Source organism: Lynx rufus, unplaced genomic scaffold, assembly GCF_022079265.1.
Source record: "Lynx rufus isolate CCGP_SWC_20201006 ecotype Redwood Valley unplaced genomic scaffold, mLynRuf1.p SCAF_6, whole genome shotgun sequence".
NCBI lineage: Eukaryota > Metazoa > Chordata > Mammalia > Carnivora > Felidae > Lynx > Lynx rufus.
In genome coordinates this window covers 32651099-32673016 of record NW_025814878.1, presented here as the reverse complement: position 1 = coordinate 32673016, position 21918 = coordinate 32651099, and the positions used below count along the sequence as shown (strand labels likewise).

General features: G+C 39.9%; 1 protein-coding gene across 8 annotated transcripts in view; it reads left to right on the top strand.

Annotated features, from left to right (window-relative positions):
• NCOA7 (nuclear receptor coactivator 7) overlaps positions 1–21918 on the top strand; it is a 156533-nt gene that overhangs the window by 50043 nt on the left and 84572 nt on the right. For all 8 annotated transcript variants that reach the window (XM_047101533.1, XM_047101530.1, XM_047101528.1 and 5 more), the window contains one exon: positions 19154–19374. In XM_047101533.1, coding sequence (XP_046957489.1) covers positions 19154–19374 — 221 coding nt within the window. The remainder of the gene's footprint in view (positions 1–19153; positions 19375–21918) is intronic.

Genomic DNA, 21918 nt, shown 5'->3' with positions numbered 1-21918 from the left:
TTCTTTTGTTTTTACTTAATGTTATACGTAGACGTATTTTTATGATGATTCCATATTTTTTGCTATGACAGTGTTGCATTGAATTGCATTATGTTTATGTACACAATTTATACACACACACACACACACACACACACACTTACAGGTTTGTGTACAGTTAATTTTTAGATAGTTATTCCAAATTGCCCCCCAAGAATTATGTCCCAGCTTGCATTTGTACAAATAGTGTTTTTGGTGGGATGTACCATTTTGCTGTAGACACATACTTTTAAAAGGTTGCTACTTTGGGGTTGTCTTGGTCTACATCAGTTTTTCGTTCTTCCTTTCTTCCTTCCCATTTCCTGTCTTTTTATCTTTCCTTATTTTTCTGTCTTCCTTTCTTATTTTTCTTCTTTCCCTCCTTTCTGTTCTTGTTTCCCCTTCCACCTTTTTCTCCTTTGTTCCCTCTCTTCCTCCCTTTGTTTTTTCCATTCATTCAGTCATCAGTATTTATGAAGAGGCTACTCCACCTAGGACAGCGTGCTTAACAGCCCTAAGCAACTGATTATCATCTTAAAGGAAGGGATAATGGAGTTTAGTGCCTCCCTGCTCAGGCACCTGCTGAGATACTGCAGGCACCGAACTGAATATTCATTTGAGAGCAACAAATATAATAGGAGTACAGACATACCTTATATGAAGAGAGATGGAAGGTACTGGAGATATCTAGCCTAAAGAAGAAGAAAACTTGCTGGGTGGGCATGCTATCTGCTTTCACATCTTGAAAAGGCCCACCTTGAGGAGAAGACTCAGTTCTCCGATACAAGGGAAGAAGAAATCAGACCGATGGCTGGAAACTTCAGAAGCAGATTCTGGCATCCAGCATAACGAAGAACCTTGTAAATATTATTTACTGATTTATAAGTAATATTGTTTTCTCTGTCAGCTAGTGCTCCTTTTGATGCAAGTGGCAACAAAAGCCTGAGAGAGAAGGCGTGGCATTAAGAATGGTAGACTTCTGGGTTTGTACGCTGCATGCTGCCCGTCTCTCAGCTCTTTACTCGTGGGGTGGGTCTGGACCCTCGTTATACAGTGACAGGAAGACTGCCAGCCTCCTATCTTCCTGGGTAGGAAAGGGCAGGAGTGCTTCCTGGTGGCTCATTCAGTTGTCCAGCTCACAGTCACCCTGACTGGACCAAAGTGAAAACACCCCTTTGGGAAAGGGGAGCGCAGTGGCCAGTGGTCTGCTGCACTTCCTGGTCTGGCTGAACAGGAACAGCAGGTTTTCCTTGCTCTGGCAGTGGGCCAGTTCCCTGGTCCGCCTTGGGGCAGCCACAAGTTCTGCTCAGAGTAGCTTGCTCTTGTCCATTTTCCCCACAACACTGAGGAGGAGCCCGCCTGGGAGCTGGACTTCCCCAGTAGCCCTTTTTCTGGTGGCATAGATTTGGGGACCCAGGGATGACTTTGGCGCTGAGCATTTATAAGTTCTTATGTCTGATAAATTCGGGATTTCTCTGGCAATACAATTCATTTAAAATTTTTGCAGGCTTTAATTCTGTTTTCATTGGCCAAACTCCCTCGGCTGGTAACTAGAACCGTGGACTTTGGATGCAGATAGAACTGGCTCAGGAATTTTGGTCTCTCAGCAGTGGGCTGTTAGCCCATCTCCTGAGCCTTCAGAGTAGCACTACCCTCTGGGGCTTTGCTTCCAGGCAGTAAAAACCCGTGGCCTGAGTTGGGGAGAACTATTTGCTTCTGAGGAGCCCTGGACTGTATTCTAGCTGCATCAGTGCGGTCTGGCCACCATCCTGTGTGTCTGGCAGAGGGAATAAGTGGCGGTATTTGGGAGGGGCCTGAAGAAGAGAGCTGCTTACAGATCCTTAGTACAGCAGCGTCCCCTACTTTTTTGCACTAACTTTAGTTTGGGGCAGCTAATTTTGCTTTTCCACCTCCACAAGACTCCTGGTCACCAGGCTTTCAACTGTTGCAAGCCACACAAAAAAAATTTTCTCTTAGCAGAAATATGTTTTCATCCGGCTCTACTTTCAGTGGATAAATTAAAGCCTACGCTTGTCTATTTCTTGTAAAGATCTTACTGAAGACTGAAAGAAATGGACAATTTACTTTAGAATCCTAAAAATTCTCTTAAGTCCTCTAATAGTGCATCCTGATAGACCCACAATGTGATTTTAAGGTACAAGAGGCATCCATTTTGTTGTCACATGACAAAGCAGGCCAACTTCCCAGCTGTCCTCCATCCCCAGCTCAGCCAGTCCACATTTTGGGGTCCTTCACAACCTTACTTCTTTAATTTTCTTAAATACTTTTTAAAGTTTATTTATTTATTTTGAGAGAGAACATGAGCAAGGGAGGAGCAGAGAGAGAGAGAGAGAGAGAGAGAGAATCCCAAGCAGGCTCCACACTGTCAGCACAGAGCCAGATGTGGGGCTCAAACCCACAACCTGTGAGATCATGACCTAAGCTGAAATCAAGAGTTGGACGCTTAACCGACTGAGTCACCCGGGGTCCTGAAACAACCTTACTTCTTTTGTAAATTTCCATAATAGGACTCTCTTCCCCCTTTGTTGGGGGCAGGAGGAGAGCATCCCAAGTAACAGAAAACAAATCAAACTAACTTAGGGAAGGAAAGAAGGCATTAGGGGATTTACTGACACACATTAGTTAAAAGTCCAGGTTAAATTTTAGATTTGACTTCAGAAATGCCTGAATAGTATTATCATGACTCAGTTTCTCTGTATCCAAGCTCTTCCACTCTTTTGTCGTCTCGGATTTTCCTTGATGAACACTGCCAACTCAGGATCTCCCTTGTGCAACATCAGGCAAAGCAAGTGTGTTTGCCAGTGGTGCATACAAGATTCACTGTGATTGGACCAGCCTAGGCCAAGTGCTGGTTCTTGGAGTCACTGCCGCTGGGCAGCTGCTTTCATTGGCTGGGGTCAAGTATTTCATCCCTGTAGCTGGGGTGGGGCCCTACCCAGATATGCTATTAAAAGGGGGTGGGGCAGAGGAGGGTGTATTTACTGAAAATTGAAACTTGATGTCAAAACAAGGAGAAAAAAAAGACTGTAGGGAGGCCAACAAAAGTCTACTACAATGATCTTTAAGGTGATAGACACTGAACTAGACGCTGCAGTTAAAGTTTTTAAAAAGAATGATATATGTGGTGTCTCAGTGAGTTTCTGGTAATATCTTCTGGCCTGTATATATGGTACTTAATTCCATCATTGGGTTAATGGATGAAATACATTTTAAGGAACTTTCCTACATGAGATTTTATGAATTATGCTTCTTGGAAAACAAAATGGAAAAGACAGTTTGTTCATTAGCTTAGGTAATTATTTTATCTATATAGAATTTTTAATATTGTGACAGCTTTATGTAGAATTCTGAAAACTCAATTCAGTGCTGGAGAACAAACTGAGGGTTACTGGAGGGGGTGTGGGAGGGGGGATGGGCTAAATGGGTAAGGGGCACTAAGGAATCTAGTCCTGAAATCATTGTTGCACTATATGCTAACTAATTTGGATGTAAATTAAAAAAAATAAAAAATAAAATTAAAAAAAAACCTCAGTTCAATGCTTTCTTTAACATTGTATGTAATTCCCCTAAAACAATATCTGAATATAGAAGAATTAGTATACTGATGAACAGCCCCTTCTGTTTTGGGTGTATGGTAGTCAGTCTCACTAAAGATATAATTCTTGATATATGCTGAATTTTAGTTTTTGCCCATGTCACTGTGAAATTGTAATGTGTATATGGGTTAAAAATTGAACCTTCCTTTTTATTGATTGGAGCTGCATTGCCTAATCCATACAAACAGAACTGAAACTTTTCTTTATTTGACTTTCTTTTGAACTGTGGCTAATCCCTGCAGAGAGTCTCCACAATAGTTAAAAGCACATTTATTTTCCTCCCATCTTATGCAATATTGTTGTTATTACATTTTGATTTTCTTCAGAAGTCTTCTTTAATCTCTGCCAAAATACAGTCCAGCTGAGTTTTCTTATGGCTTAATGTGGGAACATGGAAATCCACAGGAAATTTGGATGACCCTTTCTCCAATATTATAAGGGTTTAAAAAGTTTTATACTGTGTATGAAAATTAAAAGGAATTCATGAGATTAGAATGCTTAAAGCTATACAAATAAATGCAAATCTATGAGAAATTACCTTTTATTAACAATATTTAAAAAAAAAACAAAAAAACAACAACACAAGTGCAGTAAAATCCAAGGGTAAGTTTCTTGGTAGAAAACTGCTGTTGGAGAGGGTGACTTGATGACTCAGTTAATGGCATATAATGAACTCTTTTTCACCTCCGTGTGCCGAGTGATGTATTAGGTGCAAAGAAGAATTAATAAGAAAGTCGAGTTTTCTTTATTTGGGGTTAAGGGGCAGGAGGGAGGAATTGTTAGGTCTTGCCCCTCAAAATATATTATTTGTTGAATTAGTAGATTCGTGTTGGGTGGAGTTTGATTTCTGTCATTGTAAGGGTGTAGAACAACTTCCCTTGAGATGGAGTCCCTTTTAGTCTATGTGACATAGTCAGATTCAGGGGTTTTATCAATTTATGCAATTGTGATAAAACTCAGCCTGTCATTAGCCTGCCTCATCCATTATTCCAGGACTGATGTTTGTTCATTTCCTTGTTTGTTTCTGTATTCATTCATTCCTGCCGCACCTTATCCTAGAAGGATCTGAGATGCCTCATACAAACTACACATATGTGACCCACATGCAACCAGCTTTGTTTTGGTCCACTCTGAGCATTAAGTCACATTCAAATAAATAAGTACAGTAGACAAAATAATTGAAAATAAATCAAATGTTTACTTTACCTCTCAGGAAACTTCCAAGAGGGAGTAAATGCATTATATATGATGGAACTGTTTTTTTTTTTTTTTTTAATGTTTACTTTTGAGAAAGAGCAGGAGAGGGGCAGAGAGAGAGAGGGAGACACAGAATCCGAAGCAGGATCCAGGCTCTGAACTGTCAGCACAGAGCCGGACACGGGGCTCAAAAAAACAGACCATGAGATCATGACCTGAGCCAAAGTCAGACACTTAACTGACTGAGCCACCCAGGCGCCCCTATAATAATGAAACAAACAAACAAAAAACCTCTTTCCCTATTTCTCTGACCTTTTACATGGCTGTCGGCTATTTCACCAAACTCTTTCCTTCTTGACCCTAAAGTACATGCTATTAGTTGTGTAGTTGACTTAGAACTACTTCCATGGTCAGTGTTACAAAGACACTCCTTTCTGGGGCTCCTCCCTGGCTAATTGGGAAGAATGTGCGACTCTTGATCCTGGGGTGGTAAGTTTGAGCCTCATGCTGGGTGTAGAGATCACTTAAAATAAACGAACGAATGAATGAATGAATGAATGAATACTGGGGCGCCTGGGTGGCTCAGTTGGTTAAGCATCTGACTTTGGCTCAGGTCATGATCTCACGGTTCGTGGGTTTGAGCCCCGCGTCGGGCTCTGTGCTGACGGCTCAGGGCCTGGAGCCTGCTTCGGATTCTGTGTCTCCCTCTCTGTCTACTCCTCTCTCTCTCTCTCTCTCTCTCTCTCTCTCAAAATAACATTATAAATAAATAAATAAATAAATAAATAAATAAATAAATAAATAAATAGGACTCCTTCCCATAGTTCTCCCTACTCATGAGAATAGCACATACTGGTTCCCCAGGTGTCAAAACCCTTCCTCACCCTTAAGTCTAAAATTATGTAGGACCTCACAGCCTACATAAAAGGAACACTAAAAAGATGTGGATGTCTGTTATTAACATTCATAAAGGCAGTTTATTACAGCGAAAGTACTGAGGGAGGGCATGATGCCAGCGTATGACTCAGTAAAAGATACTTTGCAGTGGGCCAGCACAGTGTGGTCCAAGACTGCAGCTCTCTGATGATCTGAATTGACCCAAGAATAAAACTTTATGCTGTCTGGAGCAAAACGTACAAACGGTGACCTGAGGGACCAAAGCAGTGATGTAAATGAGTGGATAGGTGATCATCACCAGGCTCTGGTGCCAGTGCACTGTAGGGAAGGAAGGCTGGTGCAAGGAGACAGCACATGCCTTTTCCAAGGAGGGAAGCTACTATTGCTCTGCTCCAGTTTTGCCATGTGGAGCCCCAGAGATGTGCTGTTATGTCTGCTAATTCTTCAAGATGAGCCTGAAATCCAGATTTTTATGTGAAATGTCCCCGTTTTGAATGCTCATCATTTAGCCAGTTGGAGTCTTAAAAAGTGCTTGTGGGCCAAGCAGAACATGCTAACAGGCTGAGTCATCCATCTCTGCTCAGAGAAAAGGGTAGCCTGCATGTTTTTTGTACAAGACTGTCAGTCTCACTTTCATCTTCTCTGATGTGCTCAACATTGGTCCTCAATTGGCACATCAAGATTGGCAAAGTCTAGAGTCTGGCGTTCTCTGATTCTCAACATCAACTAGGTATCCAACTGTTTAATTCAATTCTGACACTAACTTCCCTGAGTTAGTGTCTGACTCCACTGGTTTGAGGTCTCAGTCCCTCAAGACTGCCCTCACTTTGGATGCCATTCATAAGTCCTGAATCCCCAGTCAACCCCTACTTCTGGCCAACTTGGCTACAAATTTGGGAGTTCCCATGATCCCTCCTCAGGTTTGACAATTCACTAGGACAACTCACCGAACTCAGGAAAACGCTTTGTTTACATTTACCAGTTTATTAAAAAGGGTATAACATAGAAACTGCCCAATGGAGGAGAATGCATAGGGCAAGGTGTGGGAGTAGATGGTACAGAGCTTCCCTGCTCTCTCTGGGAGTGCCAGCCTCCTAGCATCTCAGTGTGTTCATCAAACCAAGCTCTCCAACTCGTCATCGAAAGGTTTTTACAGAAGTTTCATTGTATAGACACGATTGATTACATTATTGGCCTGGGTGATTGAACTCAATCTCCAGCCCTTCTCTCCTCCCCAGAAGGCTGGAGGTGGGGCTGAAATGTCCACCCTTCTAATCGTGGTGACCAGCCCCTATCCTATCTTAGTTCCCCACACAAACAGAAGGAGTCCTTTATTAACATACAAAAGATACTCTTAGCTCGGAGATTCTAAGCCTTTTAGGAGTTCAGTGCTAGACCAGAGAGGGACAAAGACCAAGCATTTATTTGTTATTACAACACAGGTGTTCTTTTTGGATGATTAAGAGCAGACTGGTATACTTTATTTATTTATTTATTTTTTTTTTTTAATTTTTTTTTTCAACGTTTATTTATTTTTGGGACAGAGAGAGACAGAGCATGAACGGGGGAGGGGCAGAGAGAGAGGGAGACACAGAATCGGAAACAGGCTCCAGGCTCTGAGCCATCAGCCCAGAGCCCGACGCGGGGCTCGAACTCACGGACCGCGAGATCGTGACCTGGCTGAAGTCGGACGCTTAACCGACTGCGCCACCCAGGCGCCCCTGGACTGGTATACTTTAGATACGACCACTAGTTGAGCTTTTTGAAAAGCCCAACCAAGACTACCATGTAGTTTAGAAGGTTATCGCCCCAGATTGGCCCTCAGAAAAATGAAACAAGGCCAAGATTTTTCTTTAAAAATCCATTTTCGGTTTGCCCTTACATGTTGAATGAATAACCTCAAAGTTCAACACTAATTTTAGAAGGGAAACATTTCAAAGTAGGTATTACTAGTCTTCCACCCCCTGAATCCTATTTTTGAACAATGTCATTTCCCAAGGATATGGACAGTTTACACCAATCAGAAAAAATATTTCAAAGAAATTGAATGGGCATATTGAATGAAAACCAACTGAACTGAAAGCATCTGCCAAAATAAGTTTTCAGATTTTTTACCTGATTTACATTATTCTTTCTGAAATTACCTATAATGACAGGAAGTGTTATGAGGCCACCTCTAATTTATAACGTTGAAATAGCATTATCATAAGAGAGTAAATATATGTGTGTGTCTAAAATTATTCAGAGGTAGTTGAAAATTATTAGAATATATTTTAAAAGTTGGAAGGAGGTGAGAAGTCGAGTTAGAGCATATTCTAATTTTATGCCACTCAAAATCGTTTTCTTTAATGAGACATTTCTGCTGATTATAAATGTTATGTTTCACTCATGAGGCTTTTTGGAAAGCATTAGTTTTTATACTAAAATGATTATTTTTAGGACTGTAATTTTTTAGTTTTTCTTTTCCTCCATGTTTCTATAGTTTAAGCAGTTAGCAGGGAGTTAGGTTAAAATCTGAGAACAAAACCCCTGTTATCACTGTATTTCTGCTTGGAAAACTTCAAGTAGCTCTGCTTTAATTAATTGCTTGTTTTGCTGAAATAGCTTCAAGAAATCAAAATTTTTCTGTTTTTCTAGAGGAATCGTGTCCTTGAAATATATTGCTGCTATGCTGAAATTTCAGTATGTCGTTGAAATATATCCCAGTGCCATCACTGGGGAGTCTGACCATATGATTTGTTTTGAGTAAAAATATACATATATTTTTAAAAATATTGACTTAAAAAGATTTCTGGGCACACTAAGAAGCTCCAATAAAAGAAGAAGATATTTGGAAGACTTCTTCAGCTTTGTAGGTGATTATAAACAGTGAAAGGCTGATTTCAGTAATGATTGAAGTGATCAGATATGAAAATGGGATTTAACCCTTTAGAAATCCTGCCTGTTAAAATTTTCCTTCCAATATCTGTATCTCCAAGAGGCTGTTTTGAGGTCACCCAACATAAAATGAAAGCTCATGTCTGTGATATTTCCATTGCACCTTGAGGTTTCAGGAGTCTTAAGTAAACTTTTTGGTTTTGCTTTAGAAATCCATGTTTATTAACCACTCATTGCCAGCTGTGAACTTTTCTTAGATCTACTAATGATTTGGACGTGGGATATAATGATGAGTTTACAATAATTCATATTACAAATGTGAATTTAGTCAGTGAGGTAGACTTGAGTGATCACCACCAAAGATAGCCAGGGCCTAATGCCTGGATTTGTGAGTGTCACCTTGCATAGCAACAGAGACCTTGAAGATAATGAAAAAGTTAAAGATTTTAAGATAGGAGGATTATCCTGGATTATCTGGGTGGGCTTTGAAATGGAGTCTCAGTGTCCACTTAAGAAAGAGGCAGAGGGAGATTTGACTACAGAGCAGGCAGTGGTGATATTCAGTAAGCCAGAGACTGTGCTGCTGACTTTTGAAGCTGGAGGAAGGGGCCACAAGGAATGTAGCTTCCAGAAGCTGGAAGAGGCAGGGAAAGTGCCTTTGTGGGGAATGCAGTCCTATAGCTGATTTTGGACTTCTGACCTCCAGAGCTGTCAGAATAAATGTGTGTTATTTTAAGCCCCTGAGTTTGTGGTAATTTGTTAGAGCAGACATAGGGAACTAATGCAGCCAGTTAGTTTAACCAAATTAAGTTAAATAAAGCATATATAATACCACTGTAAAGCAAAAGAAATTTAAAAATTTATGCTTTGTCACTTCTTTATTTTGAGAGGGTGTGCATGTGCACGTGTAAGCAGAAGAAGGGCGGAGAGAGAGGGAGAGGTAATACCAAGCAAGCTCCCAGTGAAGCCCTACATGAGGCGGCTTGACATGGGTCAAACTCATGAACCGTGTAATTATAATCTGAGCTGAAATCAAGTTGACACTTAACCGGCGGAGCCACCCAGGCGCCCCTATATTTTGTCACTTAACATTTCTATTTGCAGATTTGGGTGCAGTTCTTTGTTGCTGTATTTATCAGCTTATTCTTGATTGATAAGCAGTAAAATCCCTGAGACTTAAATACCATATTTACAGGACTTTGCTGATTATTCTTCGCACCACACAGTTATCACCTGAAGCACGTTCCCATTTCTGCTCCCCTTCCTCAGTTTATAGCCGAGTTATATATTACCGTTGTCAGTGCCACTGGTTTCCCTGTAACTTTTTCAGGCTGTGACTCAGCATCCTGACTCTTAGAAAAAGGAACTAGACTCCCACACGGCAATCTATATATGCAACAAAAGCCTGTCTTGTTTCATAAACACAAGGCAAACATTCTACACAGTAAACATTCATTTTGTGGCAGTGCCATTGTCATCCCGGTACTGAGAGGGGGCGTATAAGGTTCTCTGAATGTCCCTTAAGAACCCACCCTAAGTCTCCTCTGAAAGTGTGACAATTTGCATCCATTCCTGGCACCTGCACTTTGATTAGCAGAGTCCCCGAAGATCTCCTGATCCCATCTTGTTTTAATAGCCCAAAGAAATCCTAGAAAGGGTAACTTTTGTGGTTTGTCCCTGATTGGCATTCTATTTATGAATCTTTATTAGAATGCGTTTCTTTTTTGATGCCAAGAAAAATTCCATTATGTGGATATGTGTTCACCTGTAACAATATATCTCTAGTTATTGAACGCAGAGCTGAAGGATCTCTTTTTCTAACTGTATTGGTTTTTCCAACCAGAATACTTCCACTTTAACTGATGAATTTTCTTGGCGGGGGGGGGGGGGAATCTCATTGGCAAAATTAGACAAAGTGAGGAAAAAGAATGTTTATCTCAAAGGGTGGCACTAGAATTAGGTACATCTACATATTTTTCCGGTGATTACCCCTAAGCTTTTTGGTTTTATTTGATCATAATTCTAAGAGAGACCTTTCATTAAGTGAGTGCTTTTGTTTGTTTGTTTGTTTGTTTGTTTTTTAACTGTCTTCCCCCTCTGACTTTAAGTTGGATATTATTTGGCATATATCACAGTTGGAAATTTGCAGTGGAAAGTGAAAACTGACCTTCCTTTTATGAAAACACATTCAATTTAATCATCTCAAAAAACCATCTGAGGCCATTCTTTGCCTCTCCCCCTTCCTTCCTTCCTTCCTTCCTTCCTTCCTTCCTTCCTTCCTTCCTCCCTCCCTCCCTCCCTCCCTCCCTCCCCCTTTCTTCCTTTCCTTTCCTTTCCTTTCCTTTCCTTTCCTTTCCTTTCCTTTCCTTTCCCTTCCTTTCCTTTCCCTTTCTTTCTTTTTTCTTTCTTTCTTTCCTTTTATTTATTTTTGAGAGAGAGAGCATGAGCAGGGCAGGGGCAGAGAGAGAGAGAGAGAGAATCCCAAGCAGGCTTTGCCCTGTCAGTGTGGAGCCCAACGTAGGGGCTCAAAATCACAAAACTACAAACTGTGAGACCATGACCTGAGACAAAAATGAAGAGTAGGACACGTAACCAACTTGAACCACTCAGCCACCCCCATGGACTTCTTTCAATAAATATGTACAGTACTGTAAGTGTGTTTTCTCTTCCTTATGATTTTCTTAATAACATTTTCTTTTCTCTATTGTAAGAATACAGTATATAATACATATAACATATAAAATATGTTAATTGACTGTTTATGTTATCAGTAAGGCTTCCAGTCAATAGTAGGCTATTAACAGTTAGGTTTTGGGGGATTCAAAAGTTGTATGTGGATTTTTGGCTGTGTGGGGGTCAGTGGCCCTAACCCTTGTGTTGTCAAGGGTCAACTGTATTTTGGAGGGTGGGCAAAGTGGGTGAAAGTGGTACAGACTTCCAGTCATAAAATAAATAAATCCTGGTATGTAATCTACAGTATGGTAACTATAGTTAATAGTACTGTATTGCATATTTGAAAGTACATCTTAAAAGTTCTAATCACAAGAAAAAAATTTTGTAATGATGTGACAGATGTTACATCAGTGAGGTGACGGATGTTAACTAGACTTATTGTGGTGATCATTTCACAGCATATACTAATATCGAATCATTATGTTGTTCACCTGAAACTAATATGTTTATGTCAATTGTATCTGGAAAAAAAAAATAGGCAGGGCAGTCCCATTTGGTTTTGGAGGTCAGAACTTGGACCTGACCTGCTTGAATACTTCTAATGATGGGGAACACTACTTTATGAAGCAGCCAGTTCCATTATTGGATTACTTGGTTAGAAAGTTATACTGAATTAACCTTTATTCCTGTATGGCTTCCTTTTCTTCATTAATTCTCTGGAGTTCACACACCAAATCTCATTCCCTCTTAAGCTGTAACTGAATGAAATGAGACACTAAGGTGTGTGCTCAAAGAAAATAAAACCAAAACAAAACAAAATTTTTTTAAAAAAAAGCAAAAAGACAACTATACTGCCCTTATGGTTTTTTTGAACCTTTTTTTTTTTTAATATTCTTTTTATGTGAATGGTTCATATACAGTGATTTCACATATCAGTGGTTCTAACTTGGCCTCTGGACTTTCCCAGGATGGAAGCTGCAGTGGAAGGAAAATGTACTCAGGTGTGAGGGAGCACAGAGGAGTGCAGAGTCTTGGGAAGGTTCAGCTTAGATTTAAAAGGATTTTTTATTTTAAATATTTATTTCTTTTTGAGAGACAGAGAGAGACAGAGCATGAGTGGGGTAGGGGCAGAGACAGAAGGAGACACAGAGTCCAAAGCAGGCTCCAGGCTCTGAGGTGTCAGCACAGAGCCCGACACGAGGCTCGAACTCACAAACTGAGATCGTGACCTGAGTCGAAGTCGGACGCTTAACCGACTGAGCCACCCAGACGCCCCTAAAAGATTTTTTTAACCTCAAAACTGCTTTAGCACATTTCTTAATCTCAGCTAAATGTAAACTGTAGGAGTCAGACCAAAGCTTGAAAATCATGTCATCAGCCTCTTGCTTTTGTTTTACTTTAGAAGAGTGCTAGAGGGTTTATCATATTTTCAAAGAAGGTCATAGCAGATTACATGGAGAGCCAAGCCCAGAATTGAAATCTTTCCTTCCTGCAAGCATGTTCTCGGCCCACCAGATTGCCAGGCACTTCTCCCTCAAATGGTTCATAGAATTTCCAAAACCCAGTGAATTTTATTTTGAAGTCAAGATATACGTAGGTGCCTTAGCATTGTAGGAGTGGACTGGGGAGGCCCTGAGGTTATTGACTCACATCTGGCTTTGTGAATTCCTGCTTTACCAGTTAACTGTGCCCTGTGACCTTGGGAAATGGCCCTAAGTTTCCATAGCCTTCCTTTTCTTCTGTGTAACAGGGAGATAAGATTGCCTGCCTGGTTGGGCTTTTGTGAGGCTGGGATGATATTTATAAAGTACATAGCACGGTGTCTCGTTCATTAGTCAACTCAGTAGTAGTTTCTGTTAGAAAAACCTCTTTCAAACTTTCTGTAATAGTCTTCTTAAAAAAGTAAAACTTGATTTTTAAAATTTGGCAGTATGGGTTAAACTATTCTTATCATAGGGAAGAGACTTCAAAAACTAAATACTTAAAAAATATATTTTTCTGACTATTATACACAGTGTAAAATCCAAAAGGTACAAAACAGAACACAATGAAAAGTAATTTTTCTTACTCTCTTTCCCCCCAGCCACTAACTCTTGCCAGAAACTCACTTTACTGTTTTTTTATGTGTACCCTTGTTGACATGCCCTATGCATATACTAAATGTCTAAATATTAAATGATATCTATCTTCGCTCTTTCCTTAGTCTCTTGCTAATAGGGCTGACTGTTGAATCAGTAGTTGTAAGTCAGTACTATCCAATACTTTCTGTGATGATAGAAATGTTCTATATGTTTATCACTCACTACAGTACCCACTAGTCTGTTAAGCTCTTGAAATGTGGCTCTTGCAACTAAAGAACTGAATCTTAAATTTTTATTTAATTTTAATTAAACTAATAATCACAAGTGGCTGGCTCATAGTTACCATATTGGACAATGCAGTACTAGATATTTATGTCTATGGCACTTACCACAGAAGCACATGGACCTGGAACTGTGGAATTAGGGAAAGAGTCAGATAGAACTAATTTAATATTAATTAAAGAACTCTATAGTTTAATACACTTTAGTTAGTTATTTTTAAAGTTTATTTATTTCGAGAGGGAGAGAGCACTCACAAGAGAGAGAGCAAGGAAGCGAGAGAGTGTAGGGGAGAGAGAGAGAGAGAGACAGAGAGAGTATCTTAAGCAGGCTCCACACTGTTAGCGCAGAGCCCAAAATGGGGGCTTGAACACACGAATCGCGAAATCATGACCTGAGCTGAAACCAAGAGTCAGACGCTTAACCCACTGAGCCACCTGGGTGCCCCTATAGTTTAATACATTTTAAATTATATGTGGCTAATGTATTTTCTTTTATTTTTTTTATTTTTCTTTTAATGTTTATTTTTGGTTTTGAGAGACAGAGAGAGAGAGAGAGAGAGAACGAACATGAGTGGGGGAGTAGCAGAGAGAGAGGGAGACACAGCATCTGAAACAGGCTCCAGGCTCTGAGCTGTCAGCACAGAGCCCGACAGTGGGGCCCGAACCCATGAACCGTGAGATCATGACCTGAGCCGAATTCGGATGCCTAACTGACTGAGCCACTCAAGAGCCCCTGTATTTTGTTTTTAAATCAAGTGAGATTAATAAGGAGATGTGAGTTTACTTTTGACAACATGCTGCTAATTAAGAAGACTGTGAAATGGCATGTTCCTAGGAAAGCAGATCTCAACCAAATCAGAACGTATTCAAGTTTGTTCATCCATTCAAGAAATACTTACTGAGCACCTAATGTGTACCATGGAGAGGCCCTGGGAGTTTGGCATTTTAACAAAACCTAGACACATCCCTGCCTTTGTGAAGCTTCCACTCTGGTGCTAAAGAAAGCCCTCTCTCATCATTCCATGCCTTTTTGTTTCATTCCACTGGATGTGGGCAAGCGACAGAGGAGCCCTGCAGAGACAAAGCAAGGAACTTGCTCAAGGCCCTGCCTCTGATTGTTGCCAGAACCCTGAGCTTACTTCCTTTAGTAAAGGAAAATGCTTCAGAGAAAACAGTTTTTTAATCCAGCTACTAAAAATGTTTTCTTTAGCAATATCACCTTGTTTATTTCTTAAGTCTGCTAACTCTGGGTTGGGTGCTAGCAGGGAAAAGTGAGGTGTGCATGTGCCCTACAGGTGCACACAATTTTAATAAAAAAAAAAGCCAAGAGATTCCAGAATAAGTCCTTTAATATTCCTTTATGGTAGGGAAGGTACAAAGAAGAGCTCAGGGTCAAGACAGCGGAGCCATACTGCCTCATTCTTCTGCCCTCGGGGAAGGTGTGATTTCTCCAGCTTCTGGATTTGCTGTTATCTCTCCCAAACAATGGTTGCTTCTTAGTGGTAACATTTCATTTAAGTTTTATTCTTTTTTACCTTTCTGCATTTTTAATATTTTTGAATATGAACAAGTATAATTTTTACAATAAAACAAAGAATAATTATCTTGTCAAAAATAGTCCAGAGAGATGATGAAAACCTGAAATGATTTAGTGGGAGCAGAGATCAAGAAGAGAAGATGAATTTGAGAAGGAAAGATTTAGGAAACAGAATTGACAGGGCTTGGTTTTAGTAGTGGGAGGAGACTGAGTACTAAAATTTGTTTTATGTGGGGCATCTGAGTGGCTCAGTCAGTTAACCATCTGACTTCAGCTCAGGTCATGATCTCACGGTTTGTGGGTTCAAGCCCTGCGTGAGGCTCTGTGCTGGCAGCTCAGAGCCTGGTACCTGCTTCAGATTCTGTGTCTCCCTCTCTGTCTGCCCCTCCCCCACTCACGCTCTGTATCTCTCTCTCTCTCTCAAAAATAAACATTAAAAAATTTTTGTTTTATGTAATTATGATCTCTTTAAAGAAAGATAATTGCAGCATAACAAAATAAAAGTGGGGTTTTGGACTTATATTCACAGCCATCAAATTTAAATATGTCTCATTGTTTACAGTCATTCATATGCTTAAGATGATTTGCCAAGTGCGGCTCTAGGGTGGCTCAGTGGGTTAGGTATCCAACTCTTGATCTCAGCTCAGGCCATGATCTCTTGGTTCCTGGGGTTGAAGCCCCACAGCAGCTCGGAGCCTGCTTCAGATTCTCTCTCTCTGCCCATACCCACCTTGCATGCATGCGGTCTCTCTCTCTCAAAATAAATAAATAAGCAAACATTTTTTTTAGAAACCCCACAAATCTTTAAAAAAATAAAAGATGATTTGCTAAGTATTTTTTTTGGTCCACAAAATGAATAACTGTACATTTGGTGTCATTAAAAAAAGCTTCGTTTATGTTCTTGTGTAACCTTCTGCTTTCAGTTTAATTTAGTGATAACAAAACCCTATTGTGAGCATGTCTTACCATGATAGGATATTGACCTGCAGAACAACAGAGAAGGCCTAAACAGGAACGTTGGAAGAGTATTAACTGTACCACAGACATCGGATGGCAGTTTTTCCCTCTTAGGCACGGGGTTAAAAATGTACTTCCATGCTTTGAAGAAAGAATTTACAGTGGGCTTCCCAAACTCACATCCGATTTCCAGTTATAAGATCAGAATGTTCTAACCATGTTGATAAACTCCAGAGAAATAAATTCTCATGAGTACTCTAGTCAAAACAAAAGATGTAGCTGATTGTAAAACTGGTGAAGTATTAAATTGTATTCTGTTTTCTGTTAAACAAGTTTGGTATTGCTGTTTCCTAGCATTTTTTCTTTAAACAATTACTTTTGGCTCTATGTGTTGACATTAATGGTCTGTGCAGAAAAGGGGCAAATGAATAAAACAGTGTATCCCATTTTGTTATTTCCACATGTGAAAATCAGTCTCTAATGAGATGTCCCCAAAGAGTGCTGCTGTTCATCAAAACATGTGCCCTAGATCTGAGTGAGTTTAATTATCATGGGGACTGTGAAATGAGGACATTTACATCAACCTAAAGTGGAAAAATCCAGAAGAGGAACAAGCAACATATCTCAGGCTGTGTAGAATTAATTTTTAACACCTCTTTTCTCTCCTCCTGGAAGGAATGATTTTTGGAAGTGTCAGTAAGGTTCATCTCAAGCATGTTTTTTTTTTGTTTTTTTTTGTTTTTTTTTTTAAATTTTTTTCTTTTTTCAACGTTTTTATTTATTTTTTTGGGGACAGAGAGAGACAGAGCATGAACGGGCGAGGGGCAGAGAGAGAGGGAGACACAGAATCGTAAACAGGCTCCAGGCTCCGAGCCATCAGCCCAGAGCCTGACGCGGGGCTCGAACTCCCGGACCGCGAGATCGTGACCTGGCTGAAGTCGGACGCTTAACTGACTGCGCCACCCAGGCGCCCCTCAAGCATGTTTTTGAGAAGCCAGTATATCAGAAGAAGATCAGCCCATTCATAGCCAGCTTTTTGGATACAGAGATCAGCTCTTTGCATAGACCTCCCTAAGCAAAGTGCTAATCTCTTCATGATGTCTAGGTTACTGCATACTAATTTCAGCCTCACATATAATAATCTTGATCGAGAGAGAAATTGTTTTATTAGGAACATTATCTGACTCAACATTGTGAAGAACTACTGGCTCTTACCAGAAAAAAAAAAATTTAGAATCTGAAGTTAGAAAATAAAAACATGTCTACTGAATAGAACTCCTTTTTATGAATCTCCAGTTTGGTTTTGTTTGTGGTTTGTTTAACAAGTAAACATAAAAAGATAGCTAAACTAAGAGATGGGGAGTATGTGCATCTGTGATTTTTGCCCATCTGTCCTTTCTCCTAGGCCATATGCTTATTTATTAGCCAGCTAGAGTCTAAGGACATGACTGCTTGCTAAGTGTTCAATGAATTACAGCCTAGTTGAAATATTTTCTTGGAATATGAGAGTTTATCTCAAAAGCTGAATGTATTATGTATCTTACCATGCTTAGTTCTCATGTCATTATGTGATGATGTGAGGGGATATTTTACTATTTCTGTTTGTTTATTTGTGTTGCATGTTGACACATATTCTCTCAATCAGACCCAATTAAATAGCGAGGCCTCAGTGAGGGACCTCTCCAAACTGTTAAATGGATTTGTTCGATGTCACAAAGCAAAGAAGCATAAAATCTAACCTTAGTCCCTGTATTATTCCTGCGGGTATTTCATTTTTCTCCCAAAACATTTCTTTATCCTTGCCCAACATTGAATTGTATAAGTGCTCCAGATAGCAAAGGAAATAGACATGTATGTGTCAGAGATAGTGACTGTGTGTAAACAGAAAGGGAGCAAAAAGAGTCCTAATTAAAAATATTTACACTGGAGCAGACTGCCATGTATAGTAGAGGCCAGGACCCTTGTTCTTTATATTCTGGTAAGGTAAAAGCATTCTTCAGAAGGCCTGGTAAGTACAGAGTGACACATCAATTAATTACAGTGATACCTCAGTTGGAAAATATTTTGAGTTATTGGATCTCAGCAAATTATGATAAACTTCATCTCTTACACATCTTTGAGTTAGTAAGGAATTGAAAACATCAAATATGTTAACTAATGTATCAGTCAGCTCTGATATTAGTAATGATAATGATAACTATATATATTGTCATTATGGCATTTTCTGTCTCTGGAAATGCAGCTCTTTCTTCGGTACCACTAGCATCTATGTATAAAGGAAAAGAATTGCTCGGACCTGAGCCAGCTTGCCAAAGTTCTACACTCAGTGTGTGAATCAGTTATAAAGGATTTATTCTTACAAATGTGTTTGCCCATCAGTCCAAAGGTACCATTGAAAACCTGAAACTCTCTCTCTCTATTTATTTTTGTAATTAAAAAAAATTTCTTTAATGTTTATTTATTTTGGGGGGAAAGAGAGAGACAGAGCATGAATTGGGGGAGGGTCAAAGAGAGAGGGAAACACAGAAGCCAAAGCAGGCTCCAGGCTCCAAGCTGTCAGCACAGAGCCCAACACAGGGCTCAGGCCCATGGACCCTGAGATCATGACCTGAGCTGAAGTCGGATGCTCAATCGACTGAGCCACCCAGGGGGCCCGTCCCGTCTCTCTCTTTTTTTAATGTAACACTTCAAACATGGCAGCTGTATATTTTGATTTAAAAAAATGTTCAACATTTAGAATCTAGTCTTCCCCCAGGCCTAGAGGATTTCCTAATAATTTTCTGAGATGTAAGTACCAAGGATATAAGATTGAGGAAATACTCCAGGACTCCATGTAATAAGAATTTTTAAGTGATTAGAAAAGAAGACAGTAAGAGGAAAATGTGATTAACAGAAATGTAAAGTGTTTTCTATATCAGTTAAGTAGTTTTTCAAAGCCCAACAGAATGAAACTAATATAATTTCTCCTAGAAAATCATTTCTTTCTTCAGTGTTTTTCCTTTTTTCCCTCATTCCTAGATTGAAAAAGAAAAAACAGGCCAAACAAAATGCAGAGACAGCCTCAGCTATTGCCACAAGGACCCACACTGGAAAAGAGGATGCGAAAGCAGTCATTTTAGAACAAGACAAATGCAACATTGCTGTGGAAGAGGAATATATTACTGATGAGAAAAAAAAGAGAAAAAATAATCAGTTAAAGGAGATCAGGCGTACAGAACTGAAGAGATATTATAGTACTGGTGAGTATTGGTGGCAATCTGGTAGTATTTTCATTTTATTTCATTATTTTATTTTTAAAATTTTAATGTTTATTTATTTTTGAAAGAGATGGAGACAGAATGCAAGTGGTTAGGGGCAGGGAGAGAGGGAGACACAGAATCCGAAGCAGCCTCCAGGCTCTGAGCCGTCAGCACAGAGCCCAACAGGGGGCTGGAACTCACGAGCTGTGAGATCATGACCTGAGCCGAAGTCGGACGCTCAACCGACTGAGCCACCCAGGCGCCCCAGTATTTTCATTTTAAAAGTCTGTCATAGTTTTTAAAAGAATATTGATAGGGGCGCCTGGGTGGCTCAGTCGGTTGGGTATTCGACTTCAGCTCAGGTCATATTCTCATGGTTCATGGTTTGAACCCCACATCTGGCTCTGTGCTGACAGCTCAGAGCCTGGAGCCTGCTTCGGATTCTATCTCTCTCTCTCCACCCCTCCCCCGCTCACGCTCTGTCTCACTCTCTCTCTCTCAAAAATAAATAAACATTAAAAAAAATTTTTTTAAATAAAAGAATATTGACATATAACTGATGATTGTCATCCTAATAATAACAATAACAGTTTATTGAGAGCTACAAGGTGCCGTTCACCCTTGTTTTATATACATAATCTTGGGTAAAGGATGACAGTGGCATAATGTTGGTGTGTCTCATTTAACTTTGGGTTCCCAGCCTCCAGCACCTAGTGTGCCCTAATAAGTATCTATCTAATGGCTGGTCACTTACCTTGTATGGGAAATGCTTTTCTTAAGGTATATAAACATATCCTTAAATGTGTTGCTAGACATGCCTGTACTATGTGGCATCAGCTGGGCAATAGAAAATGGTGGAGACGTGGTCTAGCATCCATCAGTTTAAAAAAAAAAAAAAAAAAGACCATGACTTAGTTTTAGTTGAGGGGATTTTTTTTTTAAGTAACCTATGCCCAGTGTGGGGCTTGAATTCATGACCCCGAGATCAAGACTTGCATGCTTCACCAGCTGAGCCAAACAGGCACCTTTAGTTAAGGGGAATGTTAAAATGAGTCTGCAATATTATAGAGTTTCTCAGAATATTCATTGCATCTGAAACTGCGTCAACAAAAGTAGCATAGCCAGTGTAATGGAGGTGATAATCCCACTTTAGCGTGATGGAGGTGATAATCCCGCTTTACCGGGATCACCCATCTCACACATGCAGGCCTGAGGTATGTTCCGAAAAGAAAGGGAACTGAGAGCCAAAACTTGATGTGGCATACAGGTTACAGGGTAGGTAAGACTGCTAGGCTAAGAGAGAGAGACGATGGGGTCTCTGAGAACGGGGTGCATTACACTATATGAAATGTTCTCTTGTAGCAGAGACTTCTCCCAAGGGCCCCAAATTTGGTCACAATTAATGCCAAAGTTTCTGGGAGGCATATCTTGTCTCCATCTTAATACAACTTTCTGGCTGTGCTCATCAAAGATATAAGGGGCTCCCTTTGCAGTGGTAATAAATGTGACTGGGCAGACATTTCTCCAACAGAGACAGATGAGGTATCTGCAGTGCAAAGTATGTGGTTTGTAGCAGGCCACATGTGATTCTATCATGTATTGATTATAATCTCATTATATCATGTATTACATAGCTTAATGGATGCTTTTAATCTCTAGCCATTTAGGATTTTATAAAAAGCACGTCACCTATTGAATAAACTTATTTGTGACTAGTAGACTTCCCTTTTAAATTTAAAGTGTTGAGTATTATCCCTTATTTCCAAAAAGAGGAAGAGGATTAAGAGAAATTGCATTTCTCATCTTCTTTTACATATGACTCATGCAAAATGGACACTTGAAAATGTGTGGCTTTAAATAGTTGTGCAGCTTAAATATTATCTTTTTTCATCTTTATTGTAAATGCAGTTGCTTAAGAAGTTTTTTCAAGCAGAGACATTTTGCTTTGTAGGGTTTCCCTGAAAGAGGCTGGTGGATTCCTATTGATTGAGGTTTCTTTTAGTCATGATGCTGTGCTGTGGATGCTGTGCTGGGACAGCTTTTAATGTGCTGCTCTCTGTTGCATGTGTAATCCTTTAAATCTGAAACAGTACCCTTCACTCTGCTCTTTACCTAACCAACTCTCACTTGACCACAAAATCACCTCAGGAAGCCCTACCTGTCTGTGGCCAGCTTAGACTCTCGTTCGGCACTCTTGTCATGGATTTATTTGTCTGATTTCCTATTTATAGGCTATCGTCACTTTGACCCTGTGTCATTAGCTTTGTGTAGTATCTGAGTTACAGGTGCTCTTTAAATTTGCATGGAGTGTATGAATTAATACATAGATGAATGTATACTGTTTCAGTTTGAGTTCATGAAAATTCTGGAAGGATATAGGTGGCAGTGCAATAGTTGGGTCAGAATTATTCTGTGCTTTTATTTGGTAGCAATAAGTAAAGAGATGCAATCATGGCTTTTCATTTTCTCTTAAGAATGGTAATGATAACTGGTTTGGAGGTTTGGGGCATTTCCCTAGGAGAATTCAGTGCTAACAGAAAACCA